At 37.7% G+C, this 21,776-nt stretch overlaps 2 protein-coding genes across 8 annotated transcripts in view; both read right to left on the bottom strand.

Annotated features, from left to right (window-relative positions):
• LOC148349779 (glutamate receptor ionotropic, kainate 1-like) overlaps positions 1-2,682 on the bottom strand; it is a 33,441-nt gene extending 30,759 nt beyond the window's left edge. For 2 of the 3 annotated variants that reach the window (XM_088321757.1, XM_088321758.1), the window contains exon 1: positions 1,888-2,682. In XM_088321757.1, coding sequence (XP_088177883.1) covers positions 1,888-1,996 — 109 coding nt within the window. In that variant the 5' untranslated portion in view covers positions 1,997-2,682. The remainder of the gene's footprint in view (positions 1-1,887) is intronic. The other variant, XM_088321759.1, reaches the window with a different exon arrangement.
• A 4,581-nt stretch (positions 2,683-7,263) lies between these two features.
• Positions 7,264-21,776, bottom strand: part of tiam1a (TIAM Rac1 associated GEF 1a) — a 111,558-nt gene continuing 97,045 nt past the window's right edge. For all 5 annotated transcript variants that reach the window (XM_088321753.1, XM_088321752.1, XM_088321754.1 and 2 more), the window contains 3 exons: positions 21,640-21,727; positions 16,739-16,914; positions 7,264-14,019 (listed from right to left, as the gene is read on the bottom strand). In XM_088321753.1, the coding sequence (XP_088177879.1) occupies positions 13,577-14,019; positions 16,739-16,914; positions 21,640-21,727 (707 nt within the window). In that variant the 3' untranslated portion in view covers positions 7,264-13,576. The remainder of the gene's footprint in view (positions 14,020-16,738; positions 16,915-21,639; positions 21,728-21,776) is intronic.

Here is a 21,776-nt window from a genome sequence, read left to right as displayed (position 1 = left end):
ACTACAGTAATACTACAAAAATACGACACATATACTAAATACTATAAAAGTACTGCTGTAGAAAAAATAAAAAATGTTACAAAATAAAAGTGTCATGCTATAAAATACTACAGAAATACTACAAAAATCTGACTGCAGAAATACTACAAAAATCTTACAACAGAAATACTAAAAAAATACCACAAAAGTACCACTCAAGTAATACCACAAAAATAGTACAGATATACTATAAAGATTTTACTATGGAAATACAAAAATACAGAAATATTACAACATAAATACTACACAAATACAACTACAGTAATACTACTGATTTACAGTACTACAAGAAAAATCCACAATAAAAAATACTTAAAAAAAAAAAAATACTACTGTAGAAATACCATACCTGTCAACCTGTACGTTTTTATGCATTTTAAGACGTGTATGACGTACAAGAAAATCTGTACGGAAAAACTCAAATTTGGCAATCATGGGTACCATCCGGTATACACCGACTATCGCGAAACGGCAAATCAATCAAGTCTAATGAGTTGGAGTTGTATAGTGAAAGGAAGTCTGTCTCTTTTTGGAGAACCGACTTTTTCGGCTCAACTTATTAAAGAGAGCCGGCTCTCAAACGGCTCACTTTCTTTGATGCATTATATTACGAATTATTATGTTGTATGAAGAAGTTAAGAAAAAAAGGAAGTATAAAAGGAGAAAAAGAAAAAAAGACAGGTTTGTGGTTATCCCTTTAATCAGTATATTACCAACAATAATTTAAAGCTGAAAATGAATTAATAATTTGAATAAGAAAATGTATTATTCTACTTAATTTTATTTGCATGTACTTTTTCCTTCTACAGTGAACATCCAAGCTACTTCATTTTTTAACTTTTTTTTTTTACTAAACCTCATTCATGTCGAGCAACTCAGGATCTCACAACAAAATGTTAATTAACAATGTATATGATATAACGAAACACATGTACAATACAACATGTTAAACTACATAAATAAACATGTTTGAAAAAAAAATATGTTGTAAGATTATTTTGTATTTTGTAAGGGAAACTACAACAGTTTGTAAGGGCATGGAGCCGTGGAGGTTGACGAGTATGAAATACGTCGTTGCGTTTCTAGAAATCATTGCAATGCAGTGGAGTATTTCTCACACTGAGTTTTTCACACTTTTGTTTTCCTTTTTTTTTACTTTTTTATCTAGCGTCATTTATCATATCTATGGCAATCCTTTCTGTTTTTAAAGTAGATAGAAAGACGGACGGACGGACGGACGGACGGACGGACGGACGGACGGACGGACGGACGGACGGACGGACGGACGGACGGACGGACGGACGGACGGACGGACGGACGGACGGACGGACGGACGGACGGACGGACGGACGGACGGACGGACGGACGGACGGACGGACGGACGGACGGACGGACGGACGGACGGACGGACGGACGGACGGACGGACGGACGGACGGACGGACGGACGGACGGACGGACGGACGGACGGACGGACGGACGGACGGACGGACGGACGGACGGACGGACGGACGGACGGACGGACGGACGGACGGACGGACGGACGGACGGACGGACGGACGGACGGACGGACGGACGGACGGACGGACGGACGGACGGACGGACGGACAGATAGATAGATATACTTCCAGCAGTATCCTTGTGTTGAAAATGAAACAATAATAAAGTAAAAGGAATATGATACATAAATACCCAATGTAAGTAAAGCGAGTTCTCAAAATGCTATTATTTTTGGGCGTTTCTGGGTTGAATTTGGGGGTGCTTTAAATCGAGGACGTCTATGATGTTTTCCTGATGAGAGCGCAGGTTGTTTCCCAAACGCAAACCCAAATTGAGCACGCTGAACTCACCAATGCGCAGAACTTGAGAGTCAGCAAGTCCCAAGTGGACCAGAAGAAGCGGAACTCCAAAAAGCAGAAAGTCCTGCGCGTACATAATGGCGGCACCGCTTCGTTTCATTGAGTTTTTCAAATGTTATCCGGGATCTTCCACTCCTCCTCCGCTGATGATGAGAAGAAGGAGGCAGGTCTTCTCCACTGCTGCCATCACTTCAACTTGAAAACGAGCAAAGAGGCTTCACCAATAAACATGTTAAATGTCTGCTACAGCAATCCACGCTCATAATCCCTTTATCTTGTCGTGAAAATTCCACAAACCGGCGAAGAGTCAACACGGGGGCTCACTTTTGCTCCGGCGAGAGAATAATGAAAGAATAGCGGAAGTGTCAAAACGAGAATTATAATCCAAATTTTTGAAGCAAAAACACCTTAGTACAGTTATATTTTAGGATAGGAACGAACAATATATAACCTGCGAGCCGGATCAGGCCAGCAAAGGGAATTAATCCAGCCAACAAGACAACGCTGACAGAAGTACAAGAGAAAAATTATATGCAGTTTCAGAAATATCCACTTCCTGGCAACTCCCAAAGTACGTAAAAATCACTGTATTTGTTTCTCTCTCCATCTTTCTTCTCTCTTTCTCTTGAACTCCATCTCTCTTCTTATTCTCTTTCTCATTTTTCTCTTTCTCCCTCTCTTTCCCTCGTGCCAGTGTTCTCTTTTTCATTTACTCTCTTCTGTCTTTGTTTTCTCTCTCTCTTTCTGTCTTTCTCACTTGCTCTGTCTTTCTCGCTCTGTCTGACTCTCTCTTTCTATTCCATCTTTCTCTTCTTTCCTTCTCTTTTTCTCTCTCTTTCTTCCTCTTTTTTCACTTTACCACTCTCACTCTTTGTCTTTTTTCTCTTCTTTTTATTTGTTTCTCCCCACACCCTTTTTTCACAATTTATCTCTTCATAGCTCTTATTTCTTTTATATCTATCTTCCTCTCTCTTTTTCTCTCACTTTGTACTTTTCTTTTTCTCCCCCTCGCTGTTGTTCACTCGTTCTCGCTCTCTCGCTCTTTGTCTGTTTCTCCTATATTTCTCTCTCTCTCTCTCTGTTGTTTCTCTCTTTTTTATATTTTTTTCATTCCCCAAATTCTCTTTCTCCTTTCTATTTCTGTTGTTCATTGTATATCTCTTTCTCTTTATTTCACTTATTTTAACCATATATTTTGTCTGTCTTATTATTTCTCTCACACACCCCTTTTTCTATATTTCTGTCTGTGTCTGTCTTCTCTCTTTTTTTTAAATCTCTCTTTCTTTCTTTTACTTTTCTATGTTTCTCTCTTCTTTTTTTCTCTTCGTCTCTCTTTCTCACTTTCTCTCTCGCTTTTTCTTTCCCTCCTTCACCCTTTAGTTCTTTTTCTCCTTCTCTCTTTATCGCTCTATAACTTTTTGTCCCTCCTATTCTCTTTTCTCATATCTTTCTTTCTCGATTGTTTCTCTCTTTTTATCTATCTGTCTATCACCCTTCCCCCCTCCCCCTCTTTCTCTTCTCTCTTTCTCTTTCTATTTGTTTTGCTATTTTTGATCTCTCTCTCACTTTCTTTCTCTCACTCTTCGATTTTTCTCCTTTTAGGTCTTTTTCTGTCTTCTCTCTTTTTTATCTCTCTGACACTCTTCCTCCCTTTCTTTTCTTTCTTTCTTTCTTCCTCTTTCCATTTCTCTTTGTCGCCCTTTCCTTCGTTCTTCTTCTTTTTTCTCTCGCTCTTTGTCTCTGTTTCTCTTTTTTTCTATTTTTTTCTCTCTCTCTCTCTCTCTTACTCTCACACACTTTTTCTCTTTCTCTCTTGTTTCTCCCTTTCTTTTTATCTTTATTCCCCCTCTGTTCCCCTGCCCTTTCTTTTCGTCTTTCTTTCTATCCCTCTGTCCCTCTTTATTTCTCTTTAATCTACTAGTCCAGCCCCCGTGAATGTTTTTTACCATGTGGCCCTAGCTAAAATCAGTTTGAAACCACTGATTTAGGGCATGAACGCTTATTTAAAAATAAAAGTCATTGTATACTCAATAACTATAGTGGATACTATAGTATTGATTATGTTCATGAAACAATGTTGTTTTGCCTGAAGGTTATAGGCAGTGATTTGATTAGAATTTGTGTTTTTTCTCTCCTGTTGCGGTTTGAGATTATGCAGCAGATGTGCTGGAATAATCTTCAGGTTATATGCCAAATGTCAAGATTAACTCCGACGCACACGCGCGAATCTGGGACAAATTTGGCATACAGCGTCACAATGTGTTATGCTGGGAGCACAGCAGCGGAAAGGAAAAACATACAGAGGATAATCAACAGAGCTCAGAAAATTATTGGCGGCTCTCTGCCCAGTTGAGGGGACATTAACCTGTTTGCCTCTGGTAGGTGCTCCTGGTCTCCTTAAATCGAGGACAAACAGGCTCAGAGACAGCATATTCTCAAGGGCCATCACCACCCTAAATGAGTGCACAAAAATGTGAAGACATACCTACTGAGACTTATTTTGTCTATTTTGTTGCTGCCAAATGTTATTCTCTAAAACTGATAAATAAATAGCTTGTGACTTGTTTGGGGATTAGTGCAATAGTGTTATACTTAAGGCAGTCCAGGGACGACATTTTTAAATATTGTTGCTTTTTTTATCCTAAAAGCCTTTGCAGAGCCCATCCACAGACAAGCTCTGCCTACCCAAAGAAAGGTGGATGTAATAATGAGGGCAGTCTGGGCAGCACATCCACGATCATATTATTGTTTTGTATGTCAGCGGACACTTGCGTGGACTCTCCTGCTGCCTACAGCACAGTGTGTGCATCAGTCCCCAGGAGCGAGCAGCTCCTCTTAGCATCAATATGTTACACCCTCGGGATCCAGGTTGCAATAGAATCGCGCATGTGCCAAAACACAAGTTGCAGTGCAAAGTGTCTGCGTATGTGTGTGGGAGCCGCGTGTAATGGCAACGCATCCTTTTGTTGTAGTGCTGGGAATTTTGTCTTTTTCGAGAACCGTTTTTTTTCGTCTCGACTCACTACACAGCTCTCCGGATTTTCTTTTTCTTGCTTTAATTCATTTCTTGCAAATTATAATGTAAGATTATATCTCGGTTGCCATGGTGCCCAATTGGCCCCGCCCGTGTGGCGCCAGCTGTGGCTTGTTGACAGATTGGCTTCCCTTCTATTTAAGCTCAGTGCTCTCACTATCCCTTTGTCAGTCTGTCAAAGAACCTCTGCACCCGCAAGACGTGGGTTTAGACTCTGTCCGGTTTCCTGTTGTGTTTCCTGTTTGTTCCCGTCTATTTTGTCCTGTTTAATATCAATCTCCAGTTTCTTTACGGTCTGGTTTGTGCTGTTTAAGTCAAGTCACATTTATTTATATATCCCTTAATCACAAAAATGTCTCAAAGGACTTCGATTTTGATATCCAGTTTTGATATCAACCCTGTCTTTCATATCCTGTCCGGTATTGACCCCTTCTGTCCGATATCTGCTCGTGCAATTGGTATCGATCTCGTCGGCCTCTGGCTTCCTGTCATTCCACGCCAGACTGATGCCTTACGTCACAGGTGTCAAACACAACTTTTTATCTTTTGTTGCTCACGCTCTCTCCCTCTCTCTCTTTTTCTTTCTTTGTCCTGCCCTCTCTCCTTTTACTTCCCTCTTACTTTTATTTCTTTATCTATTTTTCTTTCACTTTAATCTACTAGTCTGGCCCCTGACAGAATGTTTGTTCCATCACGTGGCCCCCGAGTTAAAATTAGTTTGACACCCCTGCCTTACGTCTTCTGTCCAACGATCGCCGAATCACTGACATTTGGCATAACGTGCATGACTCCCCCATTTCCCGTAAAATAAAAGCTTGTGTGAGAAACGTCACGCATTTGGGTTCTCTTCCTGTTCCGATTCTTGATAGATTCTGCACAATACTACTAAAAAGGGGGACATATCAAGCAGAAAAAAACACAACAGTAAAAATAGAAAAAATAGAAAATAAATCAAGAAAAAGGAGTAAAAAGTTAAGGTAAAAAAGAGGAAAAATAAAAAAAAGAATAAGGAAAAAAAGAAAAAAGAGGAAAAAAAGAAGTATAAAAGCCAAGAAAATGAAACAAAATAAAAAATAAAAAGGTCAAACAAAGAAAAAAAGAAAAAGGCAGAAAAAAGATATGAAAAGCTAAAAAAAAAAAAGAAATGCAAGAAGAAACGGGGAAAAAAAGGTATTCTTGAAGCCCGGCCCTAAAAAACACCTGAAACATGAAATAAGATATTTACAGATCCCCAAAAAAAGATGAATTACAAATGTTTTGAGTACTAAACCAATTTAAAGTCAACAATACAGAATCCATGGAAAATTGCAAAGTCAACTCCCTCCAGGTGAGGCTTATGTTATAAAATAAACAAACATTGCAGGTGTCATGGAGAGAGTTTTTACTCATGCTCATTTATTTTCTTGTATTATAGAATGAAAATGGTGAAACTAAGAAAAGGGCTGTTTTAAATACTTAACAGTCCAAATGCCTAAACAAACCCCCCAAAAAGATGAAAAAAGAATAGTTTGCGAGCAAGAGACAGTACATGCATGCGCCATACAAGCAGCATGTATGGCGCATGCCATACAGGGTTCAATGTTAGTTCTAACCAGTTGATTGCGTCAGCCAGTCGGATGTTTTGAAGTTACGGTCACCACCTTTAAGAAAATTCACACTGAAGGATTTTATGCATTTTACTATCAAGGATTTTATACAAGTTACATTTATTGAATGCAGTGAATATTTTTCACAGAGAAGGCTTAAGTTCAATGACACGTCACACTGTTCCGAATGCGAATGTTTTGTTTAGTTCTGTTGATAACAGGACTCTGACGGAGAACGCCAAGACGCAGAAAGCCAGGCACTGATTTGATAATCGCTCGGGGTCCAGACATCGAGGAGACGAGGTGGAGTCCACGTGGGGAGTCTCTGGCCCGCCCACGGGAGGAGTCGGCACGCCAGCTTGTGAAAAGTCGTGGGAAGAAGAACTTCAGAAGATGGAGAGGGACAATCTAAAAAGAGGCTCGATAAAGACTCAAACGACACTAATTCGATGGAATTCACTTAGTTAATTTGTATAAGAAATTAAATCTGCCCCCGTGAGGAAATGCCGGTCTCTTGTTCATTTTTCCATAAAGAAACGAGCATGCATCGTTAGGCGAATTTAAGTTGTGTTTGGTTAATGGAGTCAGATAACTAATTCGAACAATTTGGTAAATGTTACATTTTTAATGTATTTAATTCCTAGTAACACATACATCATATTTTTGCTTATCATTGAAATACATTTGTACTACTCTTTTTGTATTGTTTATTGTTTTCATAGAATAACGTGGCCTCACACACACAGAAAAGTGTAAATGTATAAAGTTTATTGTTGTTGCCGTCATACAAAGGATAATATTCCACGTGTCGTGTAGAAAAAAAGTACAAAGTCAAAAACGGGACACACATGTGATTGCGCCTAACAGTCCAAAAAGCGAACCGCTATCAAAAGCATCACAAATATTTGTACAAAATAAGCACAAAACTTGCACAGTATACTGTTTGCTTTTGCGACTGTTGTGTCCTTTTGTCCTCGAGTGCAAACGACAATGAAACAGCGACGCTAAGTGGACAAAAGGAGAAACTGCAGGGATGACTTTCAAGTAAACAAGGAGCATATGTGAGGTTTTCAAGGGGGTGTGGACTCTTGAGCGCTTAAGAGTATAGTAATTTATTTGTTAGCATAGACGCCAATGTTGCTTTGTTTTTTTCATTTTCCCTTTGATTTGGTAAACTTGTTACATTTATTTGTTATTTATTAGTTCTAGGGTCTAACTAAGTTTTAGTTGGATAAACAAATTCTTACGAGACACTTAAAAGGACACTGTATAATATTTCACCACTAAATGCAACTGTATTGGTGTAGTGCAACTTAAAGTAAGTGCTACAAAACACAAGAGATAAAACTAATTATGGAACCTCAAAGTGACCCTTTTTCCCAGCATTTTGCAAGGAAAAATAAAAAAATAACAAGGAAAAGCAGGAGAAAAGGAAAACGCAAAGGAGAAAAAAAATAAAAGGAAACAAGGAAAGAAAATCAAGAAAAGAAAAGAAAAAGGGGAGAAAACAAATAAAAGAATAAAATAATTGGGAAAACTAAGTGAAAAGAAAAAAAGAAGAGAAAAAGTAAAGAGAAAAATAGAAAAAAAGGACAAAGAAGAAGGAAAAAAGAAACAAAAAGGAGAACAGGAAAAAAAGTAAAAGCAACAAAGGAAAAACAATAAAAATATGGGAAAAGGAAATTGAATCCCCCCACACCTAAAAAACAAAAGGATTACACAAAAACAAAGAAAATAAGAAGAAAAATAAACACAAAATATTAAAGAAAAAAAGGAGAAAGTTTGTGTTTCAAGCTAAGAGTATTTGAAAAAACGCAATACATTTTCGCTTATTATTCAAATCAGTCTTATTTATTTTTAATAATTTTCGTGCGAAATAATATACACTGTCCCTTTAACGCCGTATAGGTGTGCTCAACACTAAAGCAGACTGTTGTTTCTTATTCAAACATCTCATGATACCAAGAGTGAGCATTTTCTCTATTATAAATACAAGCATGCATCAAAACAAAAAAACGAATAGTCAAAAAAATAGATAGTTCAAAGGTGGAAAAATAGATTTTTAGGACCCTAAAAATAAGATATTCTTGTCAAACTAGGGTTCTGGCTTGTAAAATACAGGGTTGAAAATCGATACTCGTCTTCTTGGGTCATTATAGTGCTTCCCAAAAAAAATCATCCTTTAGTGAACACCTCCGGAATCGTGTCAAATTGGATTCTTGCGTAAAATCACTTTAAGAGGTTTTAGGTGATAAATTCATTTTATCTCAGCCAGTTGGAAGATAGTAGGGTTCTGCAGTAGTCATGCTCACAGTCAATAGGGTTTTTGGTATAAATCGTGAATGTCGGTAAATATTTCAAAAAATATTATATTGGATGTCAACAGTTTCATCCCTTAAATGCATCGTGGAGTAGGAAAATTATTCAGGCACCCTCACTACTCTAAATAATAAATGAAAAACATTAGTGTATTTTCCAAAACGATAACCAAAATTTGGACGGATCTTTGAAAGTGCACCTTACAGTGTACCTTATAATATAAGTATAAGCCTTATATTCCGGAAAATATGGTGGATAAAATTGGGATTGCATAGTGACAATGAAATGAAACTGCATACGGTACCTGTTCTGCCTTTGAGAAACATGTGGTCCTCGTATAGCCTCTTGTGGGAAACGTGTTGATTGTTAATGCTAATTTAACCCAAATACTACTACAGTTGATTTGTGGGTGGTGCCTGGCTTGTGTGACATCAAGTGGACATATTTGAAAGTGCAGCTCATTTTTCTCTTGCACTTCTCTTGCGGGCTGTATAAAAACCCTGGGCGGGCCTGGTCTGGCCCGCGGCCCGCCTGTTTGACACCTGTGTAATAAGGGTTATGAATGAGGCCATTTTCCAAAAAACAGCAACAAAGGAAAATAGGTCTGGTTATGCAGGACGTCATCCATTAGCAGGCAAAAAGGGGACACTTCGGAGTGAGGACAGGACATTAACTAGTTATCAATGATTAAGATAATTTTAGTGGTAAAATCAGATGTGAGTGTATATGTATAAATTTATGAAAAGAATAATTTTAAATTAAATACATGTATTTATTTTTATTTATATTATATTGTATTATTTGTATTTTTAATTTATTTTACTGCAGTTTTAATTCTATTCCAATATGCCTTATATATGAAAAAGTATGATAAAAGACGATTATTTGTCGGTGCACATCATAATCCAGTGCGCCTTATAGTGTGGAAACTACAGTCATTGTGTTGACCCTTTGCACGTGACGTCACCTTGCCTTCCCTGGCAAAATGAGAGCCATGACGGATGGTAGAAGCACCCTAGCGGTCGGCACTGGAGGATTTGAGTTGAAACAAATATCAATAACCACCACTTTTTACCGTAGTGATTTATTGCTAAGCGATGGCCATGACCGCCCTAAAAGTACTCCAGGATTTGCAACTAGCATTTTTAAAAGGTACGTTTGATGTATTTCCGAGCAATTTTATGTTAAGTAAAGTCAAAGACACTCAATATAATAGGTTAGCTAGTGCTAACTGGCTACATTAATGTCTTACCGTTGCCATTTTTGCTATGTAAATTGGCAGAGTTTATTGTGATAAGAAATGGATTCAAAGCAGTAGTCTTCTGATACAACATGTGTTGAAAACTGTGCTCTACCATAAAGTTTATAACGCCGAAATGAACTGTCAAATTCTCAATGGATAAAACGGCAAACGAACGTTCAGAAGATAAAACGTTATTTTGCCAAAAGATATATTTTCAACACGCTCAAAAGTAACCTGTTCTGAATATAACTCACCAGTGATAGGCCTTTCTGATTTTCTCGTAAAGTTTTTTTTGTCTGGTTGATTCTAGTAGTTTTTTTTTGTCTGGTCGACTGGGTCTATTTGATCCTATTTTCAAGAGAATCTACTCATGTTTTTTAAAAAATTAATGTATTAATCTTTTACCGATTTTTTAAAGGAAAAAGAACAAACTGAATTCCAATGTTTGGGTTTTATTAAGCGATAAGCAAAAGATGTGCAGTTTAAAAAAAAAAGATTTTGGCTAGCTACTTGGCTACCTTCATAGCTATTTAGCAAGCTTTTTAGATAGGTAAATTTGATTTTTGCTACTTATTAGGCTAGATTTTGGCCTCCTTTCTAGCTAACTATATAGTTTTTAGCTTTGTCCGTTGCTAGCTAGCTATTTAGTTTTCAGCTTTATATCTGGCTATTTAGATTGCTTTTTACTGTTTTAGCTAGCTATTTAGCTCCATTTTTACCTGTTTATCTTTCTAGCTAACTATCAAGTTACCTTTTAAACTATTTAGCAAGCCATTTAGCTAAGTCGCTATTTTAGAAATTCATATCTAACTGGGTGCCCTTTGCGCTAATTGGTAACAAAGGGTAGCTCGATGCTTGAAAAAGGTTGGAGACCCCTGATGTAAAAGGTGAAAATACCAACTGCTTTACTGTCAATTTTTATAGTCCTTCATCACAAGAGGTCTCAAAGGGCTCTGTTATATTCCCACAAAATTTAGATACCAAGTGGTTTTAATTAAGTTTGCGCGAGGGGAATATTTCAAGCCAGAAGTGCATTTTTCTGCTGACTGATAAGAACTGGTAAGCATCCTGACTCTATAAGCTTTTAGATCAGCAGCAATGTATGGGGATACTCCATTTGCGATATAGTGGAAAAGATCCTGTGGACTGGAGGATGCGGTTACATCTGAGAACATGTCAGGTAGAATAGTGTATGGCTCGGTAGCTAGCATTGCTAATGCTATGCTCAGTTTTTCTAAATGGGGGACTTTGTGCTTTGCGACAAGGTGAGCCCCCTCGTACGACAGCTGCATGAAATTTGTTTGACTAGTCACTCCCAATGGTGTTGAATGGTATAGCTGTTTTTGTTGTTGTCTACTGTTTACTGGCCTAGTCCACTGCTTACTACGGTCCGTTATGGCATCGCCCCGTAGTTAGGTCACATGTATGGGAAGGGTCAATGTAGAAAGTCCACAATATCTTGTTTAAATAGTGGTAGTTCATAAAACATTGTTGGGTAAAAATACAATTCACTCACAGCCAGCCTAGTTTGACAACTATAACCATTAAATTAACCTAAAAATAAATAGCCAAAACTAGAATTCGCACTTAAAATCAACTAGACTTTTGCTCTGAAATGTGAGAATCATTTTGGATTCTTTAAATCATGTGAAAAAGTGTCTCGTCTGTGATCCTCACAGAGGGAAAAGGTATAAGTGGCACACTCAGGTGGACGCAGGTGTAACTAAGAAACCACGTGTCCTCAAACTATGTCCAATAGGCCGGATACAGCCTGCCTCTATTAGAGAGCATTTTGACACACTTTTGATACATCTATCAAATGTTGATATTTTAATGGTGGTCTGTGCATGCAAGTGTATGAGACATTTTGTAATTGAGAGCTTTACAAAAAAATGTGACTTGACTTAAATCATCAACTTTGCGAAGTTTGCTTGTCCTGCTAGTGCTTTTAGAACTGGTTTTACACCCAGTAACGTGAGTTCTTTACTAAAAAGAACTCTGAGTGCTTTTTTTTTTTTTTTTACTGTAATGGGATTAGAACCTGGGTTGCGGCAGAGAGAACACCAAACTGACCACAGGACTTCCAGTGATATTGAAGAGATATAAAAATGAATCGGGTTTTATCTCATGATCTTTTGTCACAGGACCAGAGACAAATGTGAATCTGTTGTGCATTTCACATGTTACAAAAACAATAAAAGTGTCTCCTACAATGCTTAAAGTGGAATAGAATATAATATATAACTTTTTCGTGGCCAAGTTCAAGCAAGTTTTAAGGACTTTCAAAGCCAAAAAGAGATCTAGTGTTAATCACGTATTTTACAAAGCCACAAATATTTCTGCAATCTACATATGCAATTTTTAATCATGCATGTACATTTATCAAGACATATGACTTTTAGATAAGAGTAAAGAAAATATATTGTTTTTTCACCTTAATTTTTTAATGACCCATAATAAATGTCCATGTTTGATACATAATCCTTGCACTAATAAATATTTCATAGCGCCCTGTTTCGGTGCAGATGCACCTGTAAGCTTGGGCATGACCTGTAGGGGGCAATGATGCTTAATAGGACAATGCCCCACAAAGCTATGCCAGCTGCCGTTACTTGCAATGGCAAACCAAAGCCACCAGAAGAGTAGTGTCGGCATTATTTTTCAACAGACTTGAGAAACATGGCAACAATTTCAAGCATTTACGAGCACTCCACCCAAAATTCAAGCACTTTTAAATCCTTGAAGTTATTGCATGCAACCCAGGAACAAGAATTTATTTTCATTGTAAGATGTAAAACAAAATTAATACTGCAGCTCCCATAGCAACTCAGTGGTGCCTTTGGAATGAAATGACTTTAGTGTTATTTTTCTTAGTAATCTGCCTCCTGGCAGACAGTGGCTAGTACTGCAGCTCCTATTACAAGTCAATGGGAGCCAGGCCATTTCCTTTAATGTTATTTTCCTAAATTATGTGCCCACTGGTAGGCTGCGGACGGTACTATTCTTCTATTCTATGTATTGTCGTTGTGTCACATAAAATACACAATGGAATTAGCAATTAGCTCTGGTACCGTGACTTAAAATAGTGTGATAATGAGATCAAATCTACTGCCTTTTCGCAAGTCATATATAACACTGGTAGTCTAGTGCTCTGACAACGAAGCCTAACTTAAATGTATTAAGAAATTTATGTACCATGAATTTTTTTTCATGAGGAACCCACATAGTGTTATTTGGTTGTTTTTTATTTCATAAATAGTTCTATTTTTAATTTCTGACTTTTGTTCTGTGACTAACCCAGAAGGGTTATTTGATTGTGGCTTTCTGGAAAACAATACATTTTTTACATTTTAGGCACTACTGCAATTGTCACAGTTTTTCTGTTAGTAACTGACCCTGGCCCCTCATCAGACAAGAAAAGGTTATGTTGCCCTCACACTCACAAAGCAAAGTTTGAGAACCCCTGTAATAAACTGTCCAAAGCGCCCTTAGCACACGTCAGAAGACATCACTGTTGCAGCCAAAGTCGTCCCTACGCACCCAAACGGTGTCTCGTTCGGGCCCCCGATGGGCCGCACATGCCTTCAGCACACCGTGGATCTCCATGGCGTCCATTTTGGCGTCAAGTTCCGCGGTCTGTGTGTGGTTTGGCGATGCCGTCACGCACCGAGATTTGCAGTACTCGTCGTCGTCGCTCAGAATGTCCGTCTCCTTCACTTTGGAGCCGCCCTCGTACTGGCGCAGGTCAAACTGCTGCTCCAGCCATTGCTCCGAAGTCGCGTGCCGGGAGGATTGTCCAAGAGGCGTAACAGCCGAGTCAGAGTCCCGCTGGTGGTTGTTGTTGTTGAAGACCGGGTCCGTGTCCGAGATCAGGTCTGTGTCGATAGTGAAGCGGTTTCGAAGCAACTTCCTGCGAGTCATAGACCGTGATGGGGCTGAAGCTAAAACACACAATACAGGAAAGTGAGTGTCATCGGTGTGCGCGGCAAATAGAACTGCAACTAACAACCCGACTAATTAGGACTATTAAAATGATTTGTTGAATAATCGGATAATTATTAATTTTTCTGTAAATTTAGCATGAAGTTGTTTTTATTTAAAAGGCAAATTATATAATCCACAAGATAATTGGGTAAAATGTAAACTACATCCTTTGTTGAACATACAGCGGATTTGTACAAAAAAATAAATGATGGTGCCGTATATTAGAGGTCGGGGATCTATAGCCCGTGAGCCATCTGACTCTGAGATCAAATTTGGCTTGGGAAAACTTCTGTTTTGCCCATATTAACTGTATGTGTAACCGAATTTAGTAAATGCAAACCCAATGTATCTCTATCGACGCAAATGGTTTGGTCAAGTATATATAGAGAGTAGTATCAACTCCAGTTTACGGTCAAGGTGTCACAAAAACAGATCTCGTTTTAGCTGTATGTGGCTAAAGAATCGTTCGTATCGGAGCTCATTAAAAATGTTGAGAAACCTTATGATGAAAACCTAAAGACAAACTGTTGACCCAAAACGCCAGCCAAGCACCCAGAGCAATTTGATTAGGTGAGCGGTAGGATAGGCAGAGCAATGCACACAGTGCAAGAACTTCCTTCTTTTTGCCCTGCGTTAAAGGTACAGTATGGCACAGAAGTGAGTATCCCCTCACATTTCTGCAAAGATTTCATTATAATGTTTAATAGAACATGACTGAAGAAACATCGCTTTAACACAATGAAAAGAAGTCTATCAACAAAGGCTTACTGGAAAGATATCTTCTGGCCTGATGAGACAAAGATTAATTTATTTGGCTCAGATGGTGTGAGGCAAGTGTGGCGGCAACCAGGTGAGGAGTACAAATGTTTGTGTCATGCCTTAAGTCTGACATAGTGTTGGGAATATCATGGTTTGGGGCTGCATGGAGGCAATTGGAATTATGGAGTTGCATTTCATTAAGGGAAACACAAACTCAAGAATGTAATGTCAAATACTGGCGCTGAGAATGATCCCCTCCCTCCAGGAGAATTAAAGCGGTTCTGCAAAATCATGGTGGCCATACAAAATATTGAACTTTAGGAACTTTTACTTTAGGGTGTACTCACTTTTGGTACAAGGGGTTTACTGATGGCTATATTTTGAGTTTTTTGAGGGGGGAAATACATTTATACTACTATATAAGCTTTACCCTGACTACCTTTCATTGTGTCAAAGTGTTGTTTCTTTACTGTTGTTCAATTAAACATTATGATAAAATCTCTGCAGACATGTGAGGGGTGTACTCACTTTCGCGACATACTGTAAATACATCGGTACCCTCCGAGTTGCAGTATTTTGTGAAATTTTTACAAAAGAAACTATTATTTTGTTGTTGACTCATTATTTTTGTCCTGTTTTTATTTTAATGTTCGAAAATAAAGTTTTCATTCTTTGGAATGCATGAATTTATTTTCAAAAATGTTTGTCAGCCTCAGTCTGGAATAACGCTCAAGCTGTTTTATAGCTAAACATACTTGTTTAAGACAATGCATGTTATCAAAACCGTATTGGCTTAAATGTATGCAGTAAACCCTTGCTGAATCGCAGTTAGCTTTTCATTCAACTGCCGTGCTTTCTCTTGAAATGTTATGCTATGATGCACAAGCTCCGCTTTGCAAACTTTGCAAGTAGTTTTTGGTCATATCCAGTATGGGTAGGAGGATCCATCCAAATATCGATACTATCGATACTGTTACGTATTACTTGTATTATCTTGGGTTATATACTGTCTTCACATTTTAACTATCACTATAATAATGTTGTTAGTGCAGTGTAAGATTATACAGACATTACTTTCAAATTCAATCCAATTATGTTTACACTTTATTGCACAACTGACTTTATTTTCAAAATGTGGAATGGAACGTATTATAGTTGTCTTGTTAACACTATTTTGATTTTAGTTACTTTGCTGCTTTTTTGGGGTTTGACTCTATACATTTTTGTTCATAAACAGTTCTTGTCTTAGTATTTTTTATACTGTTAAAGGTTTTTACTTTGTACTATTTACACTATTTGCACTTTGACTTCATTTTAAAAGTAATGTGCAATGAAAGTATAGTTTTCATGTTGACTTTGATACATTGCTGCTTTTTTTGGTTTGCCTTTTGTGACTTGTTTGTTTGTCTTTAAAACAGTTGCAATAGAAATATTTATAAACTGTTAACGTTAGCCTTGTAGTTATTTAGTAAAAAAAATGTTAGTGCCTAAAATTTTGGTGCTCTGTCTGTCGTAAATATAAATTAACTCAAGAGGTGAGGGGTTTAATTATTTGATGATCGTGACATTTGCAAACAAAAAATATCGGTATCGGATTAATCGATAGTACGCTGTATTTACTAGGTTCAAGTCGATATGGAAATTCGCAGTTTTGCCCACCCCTAGTATCCATGCTAAAATGCTCCCAAACTTAAGAAGTTTTGGTACACATATTTGATGTTGAAACCATCAATTCTGTATGTTACAGCTCAAGACAGAGACTCTTTTGAACATTTGCAAATCTCAACAGAGATTATAATCATGTAAAATGTCACACTTTGTTGAAAAAAACGTTTCTGGCCACAATAGCCAACAATGTAATCAATGATCAACTATTTTAATCATTGCAGCCCAAGCGTTAATTGCTAGCAGGGTCACCTGCTCGGTTGACCGGGGGCCTGTGCGCCCCCTTGAGGGCACAGAGCCGCTTGCCCCCAAAGGGAACGTACTGCTGGCTAAGGGGAAGCGACTCAGTCTTGAGCAGCTGCCTTCGCTGCTTCTCCCTGATGATGGAGTGCACCGCCTTCAGTAGGTCCTTCTTGCTTTCGACAGAACTGAACACAAACATTTGGAAAGAGAAAAGGACATCCGATGATTTCAATCACAGTATTTATTTGAGTATTACGCCCAGTTTTTTCTTTTACCAAAAAATATAACACTTGAGTCTGGGTGCGTGGTATAAGAAGTAGAGGATGACACCCTTAGATGTATTACAGTAGTATGCAGTAAACCCTTGCTGAATCGCAGTTAGCTTTTCTGGGTTTCGATACTTAGTTCAGGGATGTGATTTGACCAAAGTGAAATTATCTGAAAATTAGGCGGGGGTCTGGGGGCCGCGGGCACCCAGCTAGGTCCAGGGCAGTGCCCTGGTGGGGGGACAAGTGGGGCGAAGCCCCCCGGAGCTCATGGGTTTTACGTTTTTTTAAGTACTTTCAATGCACTCAGATGACAAAGAAATAGACAAAACAACAGCATCAATTTTCAATGTATTTTGAACTATCCCATATAAAATTACAGTTTAAGTCAACTCAAAATCAGTCACATTAAAAAACATTGGACTGCCTTTGCTTTTAAAAACTATCACTGAGAATATCATCATATCTAACTCATGTGATTACTAAGTTAACACATAAATCATGTTGAAGAGTTCAAATTTCATGAAGAAATAATTGTATCATGACCAAATAAAAAGTAACTCATATTAGAACATACCACAAATGTCTTTGTTATAGCAGAAGATGTTATCTATAAATGAAAGTACAATAAGTATAGGCCCTACAGTAAAGTGTTGGTGTAATGTACACATGAAAATCTATTATTGTAATTGTTAAATATTTATGGCCATTTTTATTACGTTATAATATTTTCGAAAAAAAGGGGAAAACTGTCAAATAAATTTGAAAAGTTTACCACCTACCTCAAAATTCACGACTCTATCAGCAACTGGTACAGGTTTTTGGGGTGACTCACGTCTCTCTATTACCGCTTCCGTTTGTGGTGTCAATAAGGGATGGAGGCCTTAAAGTTTTCGTTTGGGCACCGAAACTACCAGCGATGGAATAATTTGATGTTCTTGACTGGAGTTCTTTCACGTGTTTTTTGCTCTTTGCGTGACTTTCAAGAGCTTTGAAACCTCTCCCACCATAGACAATGGTATCATGGCATCAAATGCAAAGCGCTTTCCCGGCACGATCGATCTTCCGAATAAAGTCACTGAACAAATTCGTCACATTCTTCTTTCCAAAATTTGTAGATAATTCCTTCTCCAACCAGTCCGATCGAAACTTGTTTTTTACGATCTTATCAATTTCTTTACCTCGCGGAGCATCTTTGCGTTCGATCTCGGACATCTTTCTTTAAACACTCGGCAAAAACGTGTTAGAAATGAACACTGGCATACTCCTACGCCTTTATAACAAGCGCGTTTATTGGTCAACACGGAGACTTCAACCAATCGCAAGTACGTTTCATTTCAGTTACGGAAACACTAAAATGGAATGCTCTAGAGACGAAATCGGTTTTTTTACCAATTAAAAATCGGAAATCTTAAAATTTTATTTTTGGAGATAAAAAAGCGGAATTCCGCGAATTAGCGGAAAAATCACATCCCTGTTAGTTGTGCATTGTGTTCTGCATTATAAGTGGCTAATTCACTCTGCCCCTTTTCTGCCTGAGCCTTTTCTGTGCGGCAATAACATTGCAGTAAAAGTTGTACAGACACGGAAAACCAAATTTTAGAGTATCTTCTTCAATAGAATATGAAATGGCATAAAATAAAATGAATTAAAATGCAAGTAATGCAAACACGTTTTTATTGATTTTATGCTTAGTCAATTTTGAAATGTATTTGTAAAACGTAATGAATGCATGAAGTATTTTCTTATAATTTTAATCATAGAATAGAATAAAATAGAATTTACTTTTATTGTCATTCTTTGTAACAATGCACACAGAACGATACACCTGACCCGTTAAACTGTAGCGAGCCGATGCAGCCGCAGCCAAACAGGGCGCAGCCATTTTAGTCATTAGGTGAGCAAACCCCCCAATTCCAACCCTTAATGCTGAGCGCCAAGCAGGGAGGCAATGAGTACCAATGTTGTAAGTCTTAAGGCCCGGTCACACAGACTTTCGCGTCTGTATCGCGGGTAAAATTTTGTGATTTTTTTTTTTTGCCCGTGGTTGCCCGCGGTGGAAAATGTGCAAAATTGGCCGGCGACTGTTCCGCGTCCTTATCGCGGGTAACCGCGGCTGCATCGCTGTGCCGCCCGCGGTTACCTGTGGTATAAATTTTTGAGCAGCGCAAAACTTTTTCGCACGGCCAACTGCGTGTGAATTTCTTATCGCGTGTAAAGCACGGCTGTATCGCGTCCGTATCGCATCTCAAGGCGTCCAACAGCGTCTGCTTCACGGGCAGAAATTTCTGGCCATGATTCAGCCGCGATACGCCCATGAAAGGCTGTGTGACAGGGCCTTTAGGTATGACTCGGCCGAGGCTTGAACCATCATAACAAAGGTGAACATAGTCAAATGTAGGCCAGCAACTAACAATTATATTTATAATCAATAAATTGGTTGATTTTTTTCCTGATTAATGAATTAATCGGATATTTTTAAAATCACATTTGTAATTTCTTTCTCTTTATTCAAATATTAAGGTTTTGGACAGATAGGAAAATACAACACAATATTCTATATGCCTGCAAATATCAAAAATACTTTTTTGTCACCTTTTCCAGGGATAATATTTCATTTGGACTTATAATAAATAGTAAAGTCTAAAAAAGAGTAATACATTACATATTATGGGTAGCAATGGTTTGATATATCCACAAAAAAAAATATAAGAAATGAAAAACCCACTTGTTGAAATTATATCAACGATTTATTTGGGTTAAATCTTAGTATGATATTAATTTCCAATATGAGCATGATATGTAATATGCTAATTCTCTTGTGTAGAGTTAAACATGTAATCAATATTATTGTTCTTTTTTATTTCATTTTTTCTACAAAAAAAATCTCTGTACTTCTGCAGCACTGTCTGTTCCCTAGAAAATGTTTAACCTCGTAGTGTTTGACTTTTTCCTGACAGTTTTGTAATATTTCAATGGTTAATAAAAAGGGTTTAAAAAAATGTAATGCATAGAAACGGTTTCGAGGTGCCCTATAGTGGTACTACAACTCTCAGTGTCATAACGGAGTTGTGTGCAGTTGGGGGGGGAGTTTTTACGTTTTTTAAAATAAACCACGATAAATTAAAAAATAAGTACAGGTAACATCCGACTTAAAACTGGGAACAATTCATTGTACATCCAATGGCATCATCTGCTGCCGACACGGTATCCAGTTTGTGAGTGTAGTGGTAGACTACTGTGCCGGCTGGCTGCCAAAATTGTTTTACATTTCGCGTTTTTGCTATATACTTCTGTGCTACAACTCTAGAGTTTTAGAAAAAGGTAACCAGCAGGAAAATAACCAAAAACTGTAGTTTGGGGTCATAAAATATCGGTGGACATAAGTCGAGCAGGTGGTAAGATAATTTTACTTGTACAAAAATCTTAATCTGGAACCTTATAAAAAAACAAGTACACAACTAAATATTATCAGGGTCCGTTTATTCTTCATGGCGAAATTAAAACACTTCACAAGCACTTTTAACGCAATTTTTTTCCGTTTTCCAGTACCTTAAAATAAAAAAAATCCAGCTGCTATCAAAGAACGTTTTTTGCTGTTGTTGACTTTGATGACTAAAATAAAGTCGCCCACCTTGCTATTTTGAGCTGTACCTGTGATGTACGTCAATGGGCTGCTATAAACTTTCTGCTTTGACAGTGCAGATGCAACTTGACTAGGCTACACTTGTTTACAAAAATGGAAGGAGCTCTATAGGTATTGATTTCAATATGGAAGACAAAAAAATGTACTGTATGTATTAAAAAGATATATGACAAGAGCAGGATAATTTTATTTCTTACGGAAAAATGACTTTGCCCCAACCTCAGGCAGACCATAGCTCTGACGGCCTAAGTGAATACAGTTTGAGAACTCTGATCCAGAAGATTTGGAGTTTTTAAATGATATTTTAATTATATTGATTGATCCAAAGCAGAGTGCATTCAATCTTTCAAGTTAGAGACTGCTGATCTTTTGCTTTTTGTTTTATTTATTTTAATTTATCTTTTTTGCCTGTTTTTAGTGGATCTGTGTCTAAATTGGTAAAATTAAAATTGTAAACAGTTATTTTTTTTGCATTTTATAAATAATTTACACTACTGAATACTTAATATGTTTAATTGTTATTTGATTGTTTTGCATATCCGGACATTTTGTGTTGTTTTTTGACTTTAAATCTGTTGAGTGTGTAAAAAGTCAGAATTGCTTTGTATTTCACAAAAAAATGTGGGTCTGTAAACATTTTAATTTATATATTATTATATTTCATGTTTCCCCTCTGAAAAAGTGACTAATCACTAAATAATTTACTGCATGTTTGATTATTTTTGATAATATATCATCAGTGACACTTCACAAGACAATGCCACCAGAGCAGGCGTGCCGGTGTCATTTTCACAATTTTCCTTCATTTATTGCATGGTCTACAGGGTCAGACCGCGAAGAAACATGGCATTGGCAACAATTCCAAACATTTTCAAGCACTGCCCAGAATTCAAGCATTTTCCTGACCTTGAAAACACACCATAAAATCTTAGCATTTTCAAGAATTTCAAGCACCTGTACAAACCCTGTATTATAGATGAAGTAAATAAAAAGCTAACCTGCAGCCCAAATGGAATGTTCTCTCTGGTCGCCCCTCGGATTCTGACCTGGTGTGAACTATTTCACATACGGCAGTGCAATCAGAATCTATGCACACACACACACACACACACACACACACACACACACACACACA

This window comes from Urocampus carinirostris, chromosome 17 (genome assembly GCF_059441175.1).
Source record: "Urocampus carinirostris isolate Australia breed hairy pipefish chromosome 17, RoL_Ucar_1.0, whole genome shotgun sequence".
In the NCBI taxonomy this organism is placed as follows: domain Eukaryota; kingdom Metazoa; phylum Chordata; class Actinopteri; order Syngnathiformes; family Syngnathidae; genus Urocampus; species Urocampus carinirostris.
This window is presented reverse-complemented; position numbering and strand designations above follow the sequence as displayed.